Source organism: Eublepharis macularius, chromosome 1, assembly GCF_028583425.1.
Source record: "Eublepharis macularius isolate TG4126 chromosome 1, MPM_Emac_v1.0, whole genome shotgun sequence".
In the NCBI taxonomy this organism is placed as follows: Eukaryota; Metazoa; Chordata; class Lepidosauria; order Squamata; family Eublepharidae; genus Eublepharis; species Eublepharis macularius.
In genome coordinates this window covers 212,733,388-212,752,872 of record NC_072790.1, presented here as the reverse complement: position 1 = coordinate 212,752,872, position 19,485 = coordinate 212,733,388, and the positions used below count along the sequence as shown (strand labels likewise).

General features: G+C 46.2%; 1 protein-coding gene across 2 annotated transcripts in view; it reads left to right on the top strand.

Annotated features, from left to right (window-relative positions):
* Positions 1-19,485, top strand: part of CCDC88A (coiled-coil domain containing 88A) — a 241,170-nt gene that overhangs the window by 145,230 nt on the left and 76,455 nt on the right. For both annotated transcript variants that reach the window (XM_054986666.1, XM_054986660.1), the window contains exon 13: positions 10,156-10,340. In XM_054986666.1, coding sequence (XP_054842641.1) covers positions 10,156-10,340 — 185 coding nt within the window. The remainder of the gene's footprint in view (positions 1-10,155; positions 10,341-19,485) is intronic.

Sequence of the window (19,485 nt, the reverse complement as noted above, 5' to 3'; positions counted from 1 at the left end):
CGCACGACCGCCCTACCAGTGGAGACGAGGAACAGGGTTGAGGACCTGTCGTTCGAGGGCAACACCCTGTTCTCGGAGAAAACTGACGAGTTCCTCTCTAAGAAGAGGACCGACCGTCTGACAGCCCGCTCGTATGGGGTTCTACACCAGCCGTCACAGCAGTCTTCTCGCCCATACTATCGCTCCTTTCAGCGTGGCAGACAACACCGCTATCAGCCCTATCAAGGGTATGCTTACCAGCCGCACAGGAGCTACCAGAGCCCACAATCTGCCTTTCCCAGGCGGAGGCAGAGCCAACGTCCCAAGCCTGGTTCCCAACAGCATCAGGCCAAGGACCAGGACCAATTGCATAAGCAATTCTGACAATCACAGGGACCTGACCCCACATTTGGGGACAGGCTTAGTGCTTTCTTGGATGCATGGTGTTCGATTTGTTCCGATGTTTGGGTTTTGTCTATTATCCAGTTTGGTTATAAAGTTGAATTTCTTGGTTTACCTTACCTACGTCTCCCTGTGTTTTCTTCTGACCTCCCTCGTTCAGAGATCCTGGGGGAGCTCTCAGCCCTATTGCAGAAAGGGGCTATAGAGGAGGTTCCGGTTGCTTCAGCTTGTTTGGGATTCTATTCCAACCTGTTTCTAGTGGAGAAGAAAGATGGTGGGCTTCGGCCTATCCTGGATCTCAGGGGATTGAATAAATTTATACGAATTCGTAAATTCAAAATGGTTACTTTACAAATGGTTTTAACTTTGTTACCGCGACAGTCTTGGTTTGCAGTCCTGGATCTGAAGGATGCGTACTTTCAATTTTCCCTGAGCACAGAAAGTTTTTACGTTTTGTCTATGGTCAACGTGTTTTTCAATACAATGTTTTGCCCTTTGGGTTGGCCACTGCACCTAGAGTATTCACTAAGTGTGTGGCAGTGGTGGTGGCTTATTTACGTCTCCAGGGCTGCCAAATCTTTCCTTATCTGGATGACTGGCTCTTGGTTGGTGATTCTGCTGAATCTGTATCTAATCAGGTGTCTCTCACTTTAAATTTATGCTTACGCCTGGGTCTTTTTGTTAATCAGAAGAAATCCAAGTTGACCCCTGTGCGCTCCATCCAATTTATTGGAGTAATTTTGGATGGTGTTAGAGATGCAGGCTTCTTACCTGCAGAGCATGCTTCAAAAATCAAAAGGCTTATTTCGACTTTTCAGAGGTGTCGTTTCCAATCTGTTCGCTTTATCCAGACCCTTTTGGGTTGCATGGCTTCTACTACAGCAGTGGTTCCACTAGCCAGGTTATTTATGCGACGCTTCCAATTGTGGTTCAATTCGGTGTTCTCACCGGCCCGTGATTCTCAAGATAGGAGGCTTTCCGTCCCTAGGGGGGTGGTGTCCTCCCTGGAGTGGTGGCTGGATGATGCTAATTTATTTAAAGGGGTGGAGTTTGGTTTTCGACAAACTCATCTGTCAGTTACTTCGGATGCTTCCCTTTTCAGTTGGGGGGCTCACTGTGCAGGCTTTTATGCCCATGGGTTATGGTCTGAGTCTGAACGTGAGGAACATATTAATATTCTTGAGTTACGGGCAATTTTATATGCGTTGATCTCCTTTTCAGATGTCGTGTGGAACAAGTCTGTTCAAGTCCTGACAGACAACACAACGGCAATGTTTTACATCAACAAGCAAGGTGGCACGGCGTCTGTGGCTCTCTGCACAGAGGCGATGAGGCTCTGGAAGTGGGCGATAGATCACGCTGTGTGGCTGCATGCAGTTCACATCCCGGGGGTACAGAATTCCATGGCGGACCACCTGAGCAGACTCCACAGGGAAAACTACGAGTGGTCCCTCCAAGACAAGTATCTCGCCCCTATCTTCTCAGAATGGGGGACTCCAGAGTTGGACCTCTTTGCGACAGTGGAAAATCGCAAGGTCCTAGCTTATTGTTCCAGAGGAGGAGTAGGCCCAGAATCAAGTGGGGACGCGTTTCAATTAAGTTGGTCAGGTCCCCTGTGTTATGCCTTTCCTCCGTTCCCGCTTCTGGCACGGGTCCTCAGCAAGGTCCAAAGGGACAGGGCGTCCGTCATCCTGGTGACCCCGTATTGGCCGAGGCAACCCTGGTTTCACTCCCTTCTGAGTCTTCAGACTCGATCAATCCGTCTCCCGGTGGTTCCCGATCTCCTGACCTGCGGGGGGGTTCTTCACCACAACATCGGGAGACTCAAACTCACAGCGTGGTTGATCAGACCAGGGGTGCCTTCTCCGAGGCTGTGACTAATGTTCTCTTAAATGCTAGGCGTTTGTCTACCAGGCAGTCTTATGCCCTTAAGTGGGACAAATTTTCTGTGTGGTGTAGTCATAGGAGCTTGGATCCTTTTGAGTCCACCCTTTCTGATATTTTGGAATTTTTGTGGGAGGTGAAACAGGAGGGTTTGGCCAACTCCTCGGTCAAGGTTTATCTGGCAGCCATCTCTGCTTTTCACCCTCTGGTGGATAGAAAATCTGTTTTTTCCCACTATTCTGCTAAATTATTTTTGCGGGGGTTGAATAATTTGTTTCCCCCTGTGCGGGCTTTGGTCCCTCAGTGGTCATTGCCCCTGGTTCTGACTCGTTTGATGTCTAAGCCTTTTGAACCCTTGGCTTCCTGTCCACTCCGTTTTTTTTCTATGAAAGTGGCCTTTTTGATTGCGGCTACTTCAGCCAGGAGGGTTGGGGAGCTAGCGGCGTTATCCTGCGAGCCCCCTTATTTGAAATTCCACCCTGAGAAGGTCGTTCTTCGTACAAAGGTCGAGTTTTTGCCTAAAGTGGTATCCCGTTTTCATTTGTCTCAGGAACTGGTTCTGCCGGTTTTCTTTCCAACTCCGGCTTCTGAGGCAGAGACAGCCCTTCATTCTTTGGATGTTCGCAGGGCCATTCTATTTTATTTGGATAGGGTGAAACCGTTTAGGATTGACTCTAGTTTGTTTGTTTGTTTTGCTGGACAGCAGAAAGGTAAACGGGCCTCGTCTCAGACTATCTCTAGATGGGTGATCCAGGCTATACTGACTTGTTATTCTGCTGCTAACATACCTTGTCCTTTGGAAGTGCATGCCCACTCCACCAGGTCCCAGGCATCGTCAGCGGCTCTCTTCAGGGGTGTTCCACTCCAAGACATCTGCAGAGCGGCGACGTGGGCCTCGGCGGATACTTTTGTGAAGCATTATGCGCTGGACATCCTAGATAGAAAGGAGCCAGCGGTGGGCACAACTGTTCTGCACTCCATCTTTGAGTGATGCCTTGGCGTCACCTCCACCCAGGTATCTAGCTTTGGAATCTTCCCATGTGGGACTGCACAGGAAGACCGTAGATGAAAAACAGGTTTTACTTACCATAACTGTTGTTCATCTAGGTCTTCCGTGCAGGCACACATGCCCTCCCTCCTTCCCTGCTAACTCTCTTGGTACTTACCTTGCAGGGGGTGGCAAAAGAGGAACTGAGGGTATGTGAGGGGCGCTCCGCCTCCTAGGAGCCATTTCAGCGGGAAAGCGGCCGCGCATGCGCGCTTGGAGGCGGGAGCGCCCCCTGGTGGTTTTTAGCTGTTAAAATCTCGGGTATCGGCAGGCCTGCGCGTGCGCAGTCCCATGTGTGCCTGCACGGAAGACCTAGATGAACAACAGTTATGGTAAGTAAAACTTGTTTTTTATACACTTGTACCAACATAATGCACTTTGTTTCAAACCATAAATTGATTTGTGCAACTGCAACACCAGTGTTTTGTTTTGTGGTTCAAACCCCTCAATCTGATCCATAAATAATACTTGATCCAGATCTGCATTAAGGTAAGCAGTTTGGAAATCAAAATGATGCACATCAAGATTTTGCAGACTTGCTTTACACAATGCTAAATGTAAGGACTCTGCCCTCACCGTGGGCGCAAACACTTCATCAAAATCTGCACCTTGGATTTGAGAACAACCTTTGGCCACTAATCTGGCCTTCCTTTGATAACTACCATCTGGCAGCTGTTTAACCTTGTACAGCCAGCAACAACCCACAGTCTTTTTTCCGGCAGGCAATTTTGTAAATGAAAACACTTTATTTTCTACCAAGGAATCATATTCAGACTGCATTGCAGCCAACCAGGCCTCTTTCTCAGGACTTTCAAAACTCAGTATCTCCTGGAATGATTTAGGCTCTGGTATGTACACATAATTAATAGATGCTGTAACCTTGGCATCAAAACCATACCTAACAGGAGGACAGCCTTTAGTGCTTCTACTCGACACACGAGTTGGCTGTATGTCAGCTCGCTGCTGTACACAACCTTGTGCATATTCAGAGGCTTTTTGACCTGGAGAAACTGCCTCTTGCTTTATCTCCTGCCTAGCCTCAGGCTGCTGCACATCTTCAGCCTCATTAGTAATGGGTAACACAATTTGACTCTGCTCCTCCCTTCCATGTAGTTTGCCCCAATTTCCATGTTCATTAAAGCTAGCTGATTTGCTGAAACTTAGCTGTTGTTGCGAATCTGCAAACCTGTAGGCTTTCATGCCCGTTTGATAGCCCAAAAATATCAATCGTTTGGACTTGGGACCACCTTTTCTCCTCTGAGATAAAGGAATATTCACCCACGCTGTTGTACCGAACACTCTTAGGAAATCTGTTTTAGGCTTTTTTCCAAACAACATAAAGTAAGGGATTTGGTTAATTGAGCTGGACCACACACGGTTGCATATGAAACAGGCAGCACAAATTGCTTCTGCCCAGAACCTTTTGCTCAGATTTGAATCTGCCAACATAGCATTCATTACCTGTTGAATCAAACCGTTTCTCCTCTCAGCTACACCATTCTCAGATGGTGTGGCAACATTTGCAACCCTATGGTAAACACCTCGGTTCTCCAGCCAATGTTTGAATTCTTTTGACATGAATTCACCTCCTTTGTCAGTTTGAATAGCAGTTAACTCTTCACCAAGCTGCTTTTCTACCCTGCAGCACCAATGTTTAATAGTTTGGTATACCTCTGATTTATGCTTCAAAGGATAAATCCACCCAAATTTACTATAATCATCCACTAGACAGAGTGCATATTTTAGTTTTGTGAAACTCTCAGGATAAGGACCAGACACATCCATATGAACCAATTCTAAAGGTCTTGTGGTCACCCTGGTACTGGCTTTTGCCACGGGGGACACTTTTGCCTTTATACATTTGCATACCTGGCAATCAAGGAAATTGTTGCAGCTTTTTACCTTCTCTCTTCCCAGACAAGCTAAAGTTTTGTTAATTACTTTGTACTCCATGTGCCCTAGCCTACGGTGCAGCAAATGAATACACCCATCATGGGGACTCTTATTCATAACTACTTGAGCACCTGCTAGCACATTGTGAACCATATACACATTATTGTTTAACTTCCCAGTCACTAACACTTTATCCCCCTTTGATATGGTACATGATGTTAGTGAGAAGGACACAGTAAACCCTGCTTGTGTTAAACAAGCTACACTTAAGCAGATTTGACTCTAGTTTGGGTACATACAATACATTATGGAACACATGTCCCAATGCTGCGAAGTCAAGACTTCCTTCTTCTGCAACTTGCACTGCACTGCCGTCAGCCAGGTTCACATGCGTAAGTTCAGAAGGATGAATATCACGGAGCAAGGTTCTATCACAACAAAATAGCCGTGATGCACCAGAATCAAGCAACCAATCATTATGAGACACTTGGCTCGAGATCACAAGCCTGCTCTTGGGTACGTTGTCAGATTCATCTGGAACCCTCTTCTTCTTTCTCTTTGCCTTTAACACCGGGCAAAACTTAAGAAGGTGGTTTAATGAGCCACAACCAAAGCAATGCTGACGAATAGTTAAAGCAAACTGCTTCTTCTCTTCACTTGCACTCGGCTTGGAAACATTGCTTGAGCTGCTCCAGCTGTGCTGAGTTTCCTTATCAGGCCTCTTGGAACCGTTCCCAGACTTGGCTCCGTTCCCAGCCTTAAGCAAGGATGATTCACTGGTTGCCAATCGCTCTGCAAACTCAAATATACGTCCTGTAATATGCTGTAAGGACAATGTAGCCAGGTCTTGAGACTCAAGGGCGGCAATTAATGGAAGGTAAGTGTCAGGAAGCAATGAGAGTAAGATTAAGACTTTGTCCTGCTCAGTGACAGTCTTCCCTCTCAAAAGTAGCTCCTGAAAACACTCTGCCATGGAGTTTATGTGAGTCTTTATACAACCTCCCCGGGCCAACTGCATCCGGTACAGCTTCCTGGTAAGAGATATAACAGACCCAGCAGTCTGCTGCAGATATATCTCTTTCAAAGTGTTCCAGGCTGCTTTTGCGCTGGTTTTATTAGCCACATGTACAAGCTGATCATCTCCCAGGCACAACACAATGGTGGCAAGAGCCTTCCTGTCTCTCACCTGCTCTGCAGGACTTGGCTGATCAGGAGGTGCATCCACACTTTCCCACAGCGACTCCCTGACAAGGTAATGCTGCATCTTTAGTGCCCAGATGCTGTAATTACTGGAGGTGAGCTTGTCCACCGGCAGCCCCATCTGGATCTGTGCCATGCTGTCATCTAGGACAGGAACCAGGGCTGGAACCAAAACAGGAACCTGGAGCTCTTCCTCCTCCTCCTCCTCAGGCACACCTTCGTGAGTAGACAGGTTTCTTTCCGTCTCCTCCTTCCCTACTGAAGGTAGCCACTCCTGGCCTCTCTGTTGTCTTGCCTTTTGAATGCAGCTCACAGTTCACTGCCCTTGAACCCAGCACCACAGCCGCGTTCTGGGCCCATAACCCTGTCAAGGACGTCTTCCTTGGTGTGGACAGCAATGCCAGGTTGCAGGAAACTGCCGCTATAGAAGCACACACACACTCTCTATGAAAAGTGTATGAAGTTTATTTACAAGACTATAATACAAGCTCTCACAAGACTGACTGACATAAGGCTCTGCCAGACTCATGTAACCAACAGAGGGCGCCACATAACAGTATTGCACCCATTAAGTACACATTGCTTAATCACAGGAGATTACACAGATTACACCAATTAAACAATCAAGGAATAGTTGCTGACTCACCATGACTGAGTCTAATTATCCCTGTGTATCACATGACATGCCGTCATGTGACTCACTACCTGTCAGGCTAGATCATTCTGATCTAGCCAGCTGTCACTGACAGTAAACAGTCTCAACAATGGCATCCCTAACACAAGCAGGGAGGCGACAAGGATATGGACGTGGGCAATAGAAAAGAATGTCCATCCCTAAGCGGTTCACATAGCTGACACAACAAACATCAGGGCAGATTTGCTTGTTTGTTTAGTCCACCCTCATCACAAATGGTCAATCAAGGACAAATACATACAACCCATTTTCCGTCAGTGGGGGTTCCCAGATGTCTACCTGTCTGCTAACTCCAGCAATACAAAGGCCAGAATTTTCTCCTCCCTAGCAGAGTGGGACCCCAGCTCCCTGGAGAATGCGTTCTGGGTGCCCTGGAACTATGGACTTTATTATGCTTTCCCCCCTACCCCCTTATGCCCAAAGGTCATACCCCCTACCCCCTTGTGCTCCATTCTGGTCCTATTGGGATTGGTTCCCCATGCTTTGAGAACTGGCCAAGGAACAAGCCATTCAATTGCCACTAGCACCAGATCTTATGCAGAGAGGGCAGGTGTTCCATTACAGCATAGCCACACTCAGGCTCTCAGCGTGGCTTCTTTTTCATAGAATCCCTCCTTCTCCAGAGAAGTGACTCAGATCCCTCTGAATACCCGCAAACCCTCTATGGTGACCTTCTGTAGGCTAAAATGGGATAAACTGGTCAAATGCGGCACCAGTGAGGGGCACCCACTTAAGGCATTGTGGGAAAAAAGTCTTTCCATCTATGATTTCATGAAAGGTCAAAATGGCTGCCAGGTGTACTTTTACCGAGGAGGCCGATAGGCTCCTTTGTAGGAGTGAAAGGAAATACTAAAAAATAATGGAACTGGAACTTCCTTGTTTTCATTATTTTTGAATATCTCCTTTCACTCCTACAAAGGGGCCTATCGGCCTCCTCAGTAGAAGTACACCTGGCAGCCATTTTGACCTTTCGTGAAACCATAGATGGCAAGACTCCCCCCCCCCCACAATGCCTTAAGGGTGCAATTAGCACCCTAGGATAGCACCAGTTCCAGGGCCGGCGTGCCCATTGAGGCCAGGTAGGTGGTGGCCTCAGGGCGCAAGGGCACCGGAGAGCCACCGGAGGGGGTGTCGGGGGCGGAGGCGTGCGCTGCAGAGCTGGAGTGCCTGAGCCGCAGCTGCTGCAGCCAGCCAGCCCCATGCCGCCGCCGCCGCCACCCCCAGCCAAGCGCAGCAGCCATGAGCCACTTGCGGGGCGGAGCACAGAGCAGCCTCCGCCCGCCACCCCAGCCATCTGCCGGCCAATGCCCCCAGCTTGCTCTGCGTGATGACGGCATCGCGTGATGATGTCATCACTCAATCTGGGGCACGCGTGGGGGGGTTGCCACAGGCGCCAGAAACCCTGGCGCCGGCAGTGACCAGTACCTTAGTGGAACTTGTTACTAGTCTTAGCCCAACTGATGCTATCATCCTTTGAACCTGTGGCACATTGCCCTATTGCTCCATTGTCTTGGAAAGTAGCCTTTTTGAAAGCCATCACTTCCCTTAAGAGGGTAGGTGAATTGGATTCTCTGAGGGTAGACCCTCCCTTAATTTTTCCCACAAAAGGTCGTCCTACACCCTAGCCTTCAGTTTCTCCCCAAGGTAGTGTCAAAATTTCACCTCCAACAGAAAGTAATGTTCATAGAATCATAGAGTTGGAAGGAGCCATACAGACCATCTAGTCCAACCCCCTGCCCAGTGCAGGATCAGCCTAAAGCATCTCTGACAAATATTCATCCAGCCAGTGTTCCTTTCTAATCCCGCTTTGGAATCCGAACAAACACTTCATAGTTTGAATGCTAGAAGAGCACCGCTGTAGTATTTACAAAGAACGAGACTTTTCAGGAAATCAAGCTCTTTTTATTTGCTATGCTAGCCCACACAAGGACCTACCTGTGTCTAACCAGATTCCAGGTGGATAGTTGCAAGCATCAAATGGTGTTATCATTCAGCAGGGGCCTCCTGTCCAGTGATTTGACAGGGCTCATTCCACCACGGCTCAATTTCCTTCCTTTGAGCAACTCCCCTTTGGGACATCTGCCAGGCTGCCACCTGGTCAGCAGTGGACATGTTCATATGACGCTACTCAGTTGACACAAACTCCAGAGCAGACGCAGCTGTCAGAACTGCAGTGCTTCATTCTCTGTTCACATGAGTTTCTTCTCCCCCCACCCCACTGATGAGTAGCTTGTTGCTCTTCTATGTGGCACTGCACAGAAGAAAGATGATGAAAACAGTGTTGCATTTACCGGTAACTGTTTTTTTTAAAATTTCTTCTGTGCAGGCACACATTCTCTCCCTCTTACTTCGCTGTGAGTATGAGTTTGCTTTGTGCTCGACGGCAGCTCAGGAGAACTAAAGGAAAAGAGGGCACTCTGATCTACAATGCGATTTCGGCGAGAAAAGACTGCACACGCATGCTGGCTAGTCAGAGCTCCCTCTATAGGTTTAGAGCTAGAAAATCTCTTCCTAGGCTGGCCTGCATCTATGCAGCCCCCATGTGTGCCTGCACAGAAGACACTTGACAAACAACAATTACAGGTAAGCGCAACACTGTTTTTCCATTTGTGTATTGCTGGATCCAAGCCTCTGTGTCTGTAGCACCAAGCCTGTGGAAGAGGTAGGTAGATTGTAGTCACTGGTAACTACACTGGTATTTGTAGCTCATGAGAATCTGTGCAGATAATTTAGCGTCATTATCTCTACTGAACAGAAAGAGGTTTAGGGCTTATAACAATAACATGGTTTTATTTTTCATTGTCAGCTGGATTGCTGCAAAATATTTTAGACTTCTGACTTTGGAGGACTATTTGTTAAAGTTTAGAAAAAAGGCATTCATAATCTTTTGTCATTTAAAGAAACCAAGCAGTTGAGGCCAAGTATCTTTTAGAATAATTTGTAGCTAGGATATAATGAAGTAGGGAATAGTAAGAATGTTTTCAGTATTACTCATATGGCATATACTAATTTTAAATAAACACCATACAAATAATTACTCTTTTTAATTGTGTAGTGCCACAAAAATCACTTGGTCATGAAGTGAATGAACTGGCATCGAGTAGATTACTGAAACTTGAAATGGAAAACCAAAGCTTGCTAAAGACTGTGGAAGAGCTACAACGTACAGCGGGATCTGCAGAAGGCAGTAATACGAAACTTCTGAAAATGGAAAAGGAAAACCAAAGACTAAGTAAAAAGGTACCAAATGTTAGTTTAAAAAAGTAGAAAATGTTAAATCTGAGGATACTATTATATGCATATGCTTTCATGCTATTCATTAAACAAATTAAGGCAAAAGTTGCAGTAAGCTTTCTGTTACGAAGTTCATTGTACTTCCCTGCCCCACCCCTAAATCTTATTGTACATAATATTTTTTAAGCAAGAGAATACATTTACTCCTCTGAGCAAAGCCTTCAGAAGGTACCACAGTGCAAATGAATAAGATCATAGCTGCCCATACATCTGTTGTGGAATTAGGGTTACAAGGGCCACTTACCCTCCTGGCGGGAGAGAGTGTTACCTAAATAGACAGTCTCCTAATTAGTTGGGAGAAATTAGCTTAAAGGAGCAAAGTTAGAGGGGGTAACTGGGATTCTCAAACAGTATTTATGGGGATTTTTCCCTTAAGAGAACTCTTGAAATAAACCAGCCGTATGTTCAGGTGGAAAGGTTTTTATAAAAAAGAGAAATAAAAGGACAAACATACAATCGCACACAAAACATATACGAGGCTAACTAAGAGGAAATCAGAGAGGAGAGGGGAGAAAGCAATTTTGGGGAGGGCTATAATTACCAGTCTCGAAGATAGAGGTCCATGGAGGCAACAGAGAAACAACCATCATTTCATGGAGAGAAGAAGAGAGGGTGCAAACGGATTTGGAGATGTATGTACAGGTCCCAGAACACATACAGGTGGCTAAGGACTCCAGATATAGGGCAGAATGCTTCCTGGAACAAGCGGACATCTTCACCCCCAAAACAATAACTTGATGGTTTTTCTGGAGGTGGATAATTGGTGTTAATGGTGCTTGATAACCGTGTGAGTACTGGATGGAAAAAGCTATGAGGTTTGGCAAATAGTGTTAAGTGTTGCTTAATTTAAGGTAAATGAGGAAGTGAGGCTGGGCATGGATGAGATCAGTCAAGAGTTTCTTGGGAGACCTGTTGTCCTAAATTATGCGTCACTCTGGGGCATGGAGGGGGTCTTTAGTCAGTCACCGCTCTGACTCCCCTTCTTAAATATTTTTCCAAGCTCTTACCTGGCTGGCATCTGTTATGTTTCATTTAAGGTCAGGCAGTGTCTTGCACTTAGGAAAAGTGTTTATGATATCTATATACTGCCCCTCAGTATGAGGAGGGGTCTGACTGCTAACAGAGAGGGACCTGGCACTAATTTGGGGGCAACCTCCTTGCAAGTGCACAAAGCGTGCATGTGTCCGTTGAAGGCCTGATGACATTCCCTGGGCCTTTTCCTCCTGCCAGCCAGATGAGTGGTGGTAGTGGGTAGAGGCTGGAAGTGGGAAATCTTCTGCCTCCACCTGAGGGATCTGGCAGCCTTATGTGGAATAGTTTGCTCAAGGAGATCAGAAAGCTTCCCACACTTCTATCATTCTGCAAACTGTAAAACAGAATTGTTGAGGAGGGTACTTTTATAAGGGGAACAGGATTTTCATTTTCATTTTATTTTGTTTGAAACATTTTAAAGCCACCTTTTCACCCAAGTCCCATAAGTGGTGAACAATAAAGACTAAAAGATTAAAACATACACAAACACAAGTAATTAAAACATAACACATAAACGAGAAGAAGAGTCAGTGAGAATTGTTGGGAACATGCAACAAGTCTTCTGGCCAGAAGACAGTGATAGAAAGCCACAAACGAATCTCCCTGGGGATGAAATTCCATGATTTTGGTGCCACAACTGAGAAGGCCCTTTTTGGGTTGTTACCTATCAAGTCTTAAATGACAGGTAGCACCCAGAGCAGTGCCCCCAAAGATCTCCATCCTGGTTGAGCATGTTCGTATGGGAGTAGGTGGTCCTTAAAGTATGCTGGCCTCAATCCATATCGCCTTTAAAGATCAATATCAGAACCTTGAATTGGTCCCAGAAGCCAGTTGGGAGCTAGTATAGGTGGAACAAGACTGGATTGATATGGTCCCTAGGATCCACTCCAGCTAGAACTCTGACCACAGCATTCTTCAGCAATTGTATCTTCCAGATAATCGACCAGAAAAGACCCACATGGAGCACATTGCAGTAGTCTAATTTGGATGTTACCATGGCATGCACCACTATGGCAAGACCTTTTTTGCTCAGGAAAAGATGGTAAAAGGTGCTTCTTTTCCAGCAGGAAGCCCGGGTCCAGCAGCAACCCTCAAGCTATGAACCTGCTGCTTTAGGGGGAATGCAACACCATCCAGAACTGGAAACATCTCAATTCCTGGGTTATAGCCTGTACTGTTTATTGTAGATATTTTCTCCATCTGAGGCGGAGGACATCTTGGGTGATTCCCACCGTCAAATCAGGGAGGCAGGAAGTCGAAATCTTCTTCCTTTTCTTTGGTGTGTGGGACCACCCTAGGCTCTCAGTTCTATTCCTGCCTCAGGGGAGAGCAGTTGGTCAGTAGGTTAGCTCTGCTACCTCCTTTCAGCAAACCTTTCTTCTACTGCTACTCTTGATATTCCTTCTTCTGGTCTCTCTCTCTGTTGCCCTCTCCTTCCCTGCTTCTTCCTTCCCCCCCTTTTTCTTAAAAAAAAATTCTTCTGACGAGGGGAAGAGGAGAACAAGAGTCTTCACCAAGCTCCTAGTGGTTCCAATAGTCAGGCTCAGAGAAATGGGTCTCCACCTCTATCCTTACTTAGACAACTTGCTGATAAGACCAGGGTATCTTCTGCTCAAAACATCTTGTTCATAAACCAGTTTCTGGAGAAACATGGATTCATGATCACCTTGGCAAAGTGCTCCCAGCAACCATCTCAGCGCCTGGAGCACCTGGGCCTAATAATATACACCAAGAAGGGACTTTTTGTTCTACTCAAGGACAAGACCGTCAAAACCAAACGGATAACATCCACAATTATCAGACAGCCCTCAGCCTTGCTCATGGACTTATTGAAGCTCCTAGGCCTCCGGGTAGCAAATACAGAAGCCACCTACTGGGGTCGCTTCCATCTTACACCCCTACAGTCCCTACTAAGGCCTTTCTGGTTCCAAATAGCACAGAGACAATCTGTCAAGATAAAGCTTCCTCAAGCAGTCAAGGACAGCCTGTCATGGGGGGGTCGTCGAGGCCAACTTCCAGCAGGGAAAGAGCTTTCTTACACCTCATTTGATCCAAATCTACACAGATGCCAGCTTGATAGGCTGGGGGGAGCACATTGAACGGGACTCTGGTCCAGGGAAGATTGTCCAAGAAGGAGAAACTACTTCCAATCAACGTTCTGGAAATGCGGGCCATTTTCCTAGCACTGAATCACTTCAGTCAACAGATTTTTCAAAGCCACATTCTGATCCACACAGACAACGTGGCAGCCAAGACATACATAAACAAACAATGAGGGACTAGGTCCTCCAGGCTACAACAGGAGTTTCACAGGATTCTCAGCTGAGCAGAGCTCAACCTTCGGTCGATTCAGGCAGAACATATCAAGGGGGTGCTGAACGTCCAAACAGACTGGTTGAGTCGGGAGTCTCTTCATCCGGGGGAATGGTCTCTCAACAGGCAGACCTTCCATCTCATAACAAGTCACTTTGGGACACCTGAAGTGGATCTGTTCGCCTCCCATCTGAACCATCAGGTCCCGTGCTTCTTTTCATGGTATTTCCATCCAAAAGTGGAAGGCACCAACACATTAACCTCACAGTGGGCACAAGGACTACTGTTTGCCTTTCCACCTCTTCCAACTATCTCCAGGGTACTCTGGAAGATACAAGACCAGAGAGCAGAGGTGATCCTAGTAGTTCCTTAGTGGCCCAGGAGACCGTGGTTCTCAACACTACATCTGATGTCCATCCAACCACCGCTCTGTCTCCCTGTCCAGCCGGACCTATTATACCAGGCCCCGATATGGCATCCATATCCTGAGTGGCTGGCTCTGACAGGCTGGAGAATGAGCGGGAGCATCTTCAGCAGAGGGGATATTTGGCAGAGATTGTCAATACAATCTTTGCTTCAAGAAAGAGATCAACTATTAAAATCTATAATTCAACTTGGAAGGTCTTCTCCAGATGGTGCAGACAGAAACAATGGATCCACTGAAGGTATCCCTAGGAGGTATTCTAGGTTTTCTTCAGGAGGGCCTTGACAGAGGCCTTAAACCAGCCACCCTGAAAAAGCAAATAGCGGCTATCAGCACAGTGGTTCCTGCCATGGAGAAGGAACCTCTGGCTCTTCATCCACATATCAGGAGATTCCTGAGAGGAGCCTTGTTGCTGAACCCTCCATGTATCCATTGTTTTCCCACTTGGCGTCTTCAGATAGTACTATCAGCACTTACCAAGGTTCCCTTTGAGCCAGTTAGAGACATTCCACTGTGCTGGTTGAAACTGAAAGTCATATTCCTAGTGGCTATCACCTTGGCACGCCGCATCTTGGAGCTGGGAGCCCTTTCCAAAAGACCAGACCTTTGCGTCTTCCATCAGGACAAGGTCGTTCTAAGGACAGATCCAATATTTCTACCAAAAGTTCATTCCAGATTTCATCGCTCCCAGGAAATCATTCTACTCTCTTTCTGTCCAAACCCCAAGCATCCAAAGGAGCGGGAGTGGCATACCTGAGATGTGAGAAGGGCCTTAAATGCCTACCTGATCCAGACAGAGGCAATACATCAGACAGACTCACTGTTCATAAATGTCATTCCTCCAAAGGTCGGGCAGCGTGTGTCGGCAACGGCAATTGCCTACAGCATCAAGATGTGCTTCAGAGAGACTTATAAAGCGTGCAAGCTTCCCATTCCATCGGGCAACACTGCCCACTCAGCCAGAAGTGCTGCTACCAACGCAATGCTCCGAAATGCGTCAGTGGACAACATTTGCAGAGCGGCCACATGGTTGTCTCCGTCTACATTTATTAAACACTATCACATTCACACCTATGCATCATCAGATGCAGCCTTTGGCAGAAGAGTGCTCCAGCACGTAGTAGAAGATGAAGATCATATCCCACCCAGATGTTAACAAACTGCTTTGGGAGTTCCCAAGATGTCCTCTGCCTCTGAGAGAGAACAGATCTTTGGACGCTTACCATGAATGGTCCTTCTCCTCTGAGGTCAGGAGGACATCTTGCCCTCCCTAGATCTTCACCTTCTAGCCTTTTCTATCTACACTGTTTGCTTTAAACCATTCTTTTAAGTGTTTGTTATATTCTCTCTAACAGTTCCAAGGAGGGACTTGTGTTTTCATAGTTGAAGTTGTAGTTACAGGTTTAGATTCAGGTTCCTAATTGGCACTGCTGTGGGGAGTCACCCGAACTGAGAGCCTAGGTCCCACATGCCAAGGAAGAGGAAGAAGATTTCAACTTCCTGCCTCCTTGATTGGACAGTGGGAATCATCCAAGATGTCCTCCTGACCTCAGAGGAGAAAGACCCTTCATGGTAAGTGTCCAAAGGACCATTCTTGTTCTTGCTGCATTAGTTTCTAGTTTTGTAATTCTTTTTTTTGCATTATTTAACATAAAATACTTGACACTTTTTTGGTATTATTTCTAGTTTTTGTAATTCTAGTCTAGTTATATTGTTTATTGGATGTCTCATGCTGTTTGATTGTGTTTTACTCTGTGTGATCTACCTTGAGTATCAGCAAGAAAGATGGCTATAAATATAGTAAATAAATATCATGTGCCTCTTAGTCCAAGGGTCCCCAATCTTTTCAAGCTCACAGGCACTGTGGAATTCTGACAGGGTGGTAGGCACAACTGCAAAATGGCTGCTGCAGAAGGTGGAGCTAATTGTAAACTGTCAGGAAGTGAGGTTGTGCATAGCTCTAATAATAACTCTTCAGCATTTCAGGCAGGAGCTCTGTTTAACAGGATTCCTTTTAAAATGAACACACACAGTAACACAGAAGACTGTTGTGCAGTAATGGCAGCTGTTGCTGAAGTATTGTTTTGAGAGCCAGTTTGGTGTAGTGGTTAAGAGCACGGGACTCTAATCTGGAGAGCCGGATTTGATTCCCCACTCCTCCACTTGAAGCCAGCTGGGTGACCTTGGGCTAGTCACAGCTTCTAGGAGCTCTCTCAGCCCCACCCACCTCACAGGGTGTTTTGTTGTGGGGATAATAATAACATACTTTGTAAACTGCTCTGAGTGGGCATTAAGTTGTCCTGAAGGGCGGTATATAAATTGAATGTTGTTGTTGTTGTTGTTGTTGTTGTTGTTGTTGTTGTTGTTAAAAATCTGTACATTCAAGCAGATTTCCAGTGCAGTCAGAAGCCTTGTTGGGCATAAGCCCCACCTGGCCCTGCCCACTTCTAAAAATATTTAGCAGACACCAGGAAAGGTGTTGGCAAATGCCATGGCACCCATAGGCACCACTTTGGGTACCCTTTCATTGCCATGAGATGAGCAAGGATGCACATTCTGGGTGGCCTGGGTAAGAAGACCCATCCACTAGAGACAGTCATAACCTGTGCTACATGGCGCTTCTGAAACTGGATGGGGCCAGGGGGGTCTTTGTGTGGCTCCAATACAGTCAGAAAAAACAACAGCAAGAATACCAGAGAGCTGTGGAGAGGCTTTAACATCATCATGTGCTTCCTGCCCCTCTTAGCGGCTCCACCCCCACCCCAACCCCAAATGAGCCAAAAGCCATGTTCTACTTGAAGCTGTATTGTGTTATTTTAATTTATTGTGAGCCATCTTGAAGATCATTTGGTTTAAAAGAAGGATGTGCATCCTTATAACAATACTAACTACAATAACAAACAACAAATATTTGGTATGTCAATCTAACTTCCTTAAAGAAATCTACTATATGTGTTTTCTAAAGTATATTACTATTCCAAAAACTCTTTGAGGGTCTTGAAACAGTGTTCAGGCAGCATCAAGCAGCATCTGTGCTCAGACTATAACATGATTGCTATGGCATGCCACTTTATAAAGAGTTGTGAGATGGAATGCTTCTTTCTCAAGTCTCTAAACAATTTCCCCTGTCATCCTCCAGTGAATTGTGTGTGTTTCTACATCTTTCTAGTTAAATGGTAATGAGCTGTGTATGTGTGTAAAGTGCTGTCAAGTCTGCACAGTGACCCTGGACTTTCTTGGTGGTCTTTCATACTAGCCAAAGTTGATTCTGCTTAGTTTCTGAGAGCTGAGGCAATTGGGCTAACCTGGGCCATCTAGGCCAAGGCGATGAGCTGTATACTGACCGCTATTTGAAAGATTCTTCTTTTCCCCCACCCCAAACTGGGTCTCCCTTCAGTCTTTTCTGACTAGGCTAGTACATTTTAGAACCCACCTAGTCACATGTAACTTACCAACTGTATGGAGAGAGAAGAACAGACCTCAGTACATGGTTGATGTTCATCCTGGATGGTCACAAGTTGTACAGGCTACTTTTAATTGTCATAGCTTGTCATTCATTCACTCCTTCAATTTGTAATTTCTAGAGCAAGATTCGAATCCAGTAGCAGCTTAAAAACCAACAAGATTTCCAGGGTCTGAGCTTTCGAGAGTCAAAGCTGCCTGTTATATTTTCGAGGTTTGCTTCAACGTCACATCAAATTTTACACTTTTTTCAGTAATGGCAGTTGGTGCCCTTATCAGTGAAACTGTCAGGACAAGCTTTCACCCAGTATTTATTTCTCTGCACTTCTATAGAATATTACAGTTTAGTTTAAGACCTGTATTCTGCGTAACACCCAATAGTGCACACCTAAACCGAGTTACTCCCTTCTTTGTCCATTAAATGGGTTTAAAATGGGTGACTTCAACTTCCCCGATGTGTGCTGGGAGACAGGCTCAGCAAAGCGTCATGAATCACGCAATTTCCTGACCTGCCTGGCCGATAACTTCGTTTTTCAAAAGGTGGAGGAAGCTACAAGGGGCTCGGCCATACTAGACTTGATATTAACCAACAGGGAAGAATTGGTAGATGAGATGAAGGTGGCAGGGACCTTAGGGGGAAGTGACCATGTCCTCCTTGAATTCCAGTTGCTGTGGGGGGCCAAGGAAGTTCATAGTCAGACTCGTAGGTTAGATTTTCGTAGGACCAACTTCGATGAACTCAGAGGCTTGATGAGCGTCATTCTGTGGGGGAGTGTGCTGGAAGGGAAAGGAGCGAGTGAAGGGTGGGCCCTTCTCAAACACGAGCTTTTGCAAGCTCAAGCCCTCACTATCCCAGCAAGACGGAAACATGGTAAGGGCTCCAAGAAACTGATGTGGATGTACAGAGAGAAAGGGAAGAAGGATGACCCAGGAAACTACAGGCCATTCAGTCTGACTTCTGTGGCTGGAAAGATATTAGAACAGATTTTAAAGGGATCAATCTGTAAGCATCTGAAGGACCGCTCAGTGATCCAGCATGGTTTTGTTCCTAACAGATCTTGCCAGACCAACCTGGTTTCCTTCTTTGATCGAGTGACCAGCTTACTGGATCGGGGGGACTCTGTTGATGTGATTTATCTGGATTTCAGTAAAGCTTTTGATAAGGTCCCCCATGACATTCTGATGGGCAAACTGGAAGACTGTGGAGTGGACTATAGGACAGTTCGGTGGATAGGGAACTGGTTGGAGGACCGCACTCAAAGAGTGGTGGTCAACGGCGTTTCATCAGATTGGAGGGAGGTGTCCAGTGGGGTGCCGCAGGGCTCAGTTTTGGGCCCGGTACTTCTCAATATTTTTATCAATGATCTGGATGAATGAGTGGAAGGGCTGCTCATTAAATTTGCTGATGATACCAAATTGGGAGGGGTAGCAAATACCCAAGAAGATAGAATTAAAATTCAACAAGACCTGAATACTCTGGAGAAGTGGGCAGCTGTGAATAGGATGCAATTCAACAAAGACAAGTGCACAGTATTACATCTGGGCCACAAAAATGAGAAGCACAAATACTGGATGGGGGATACGCTTCTGGGCAGTAGTATATGTGAAAGGGATCTTGGGGTAAGAGTGGTCTGTAAACTAAATATGAGCAGTCAGTGTGATGCTGTGGCAAAAAAGGCTAATTCAATCTTGGGTTGTATCAAAGGGGCCATAGTGTCGAAATCGCAGGAGGTCATAGCCCCTATCTATACTGCCTTGGTCAGGCCACACCTGGAATATTGTGTGCAGTTCTGGAGGCCTCACTTCAAAGAGGATGTGGCCAAAATCGAGAGGGTGCAGAGGAGAGCGACGAGGATGATC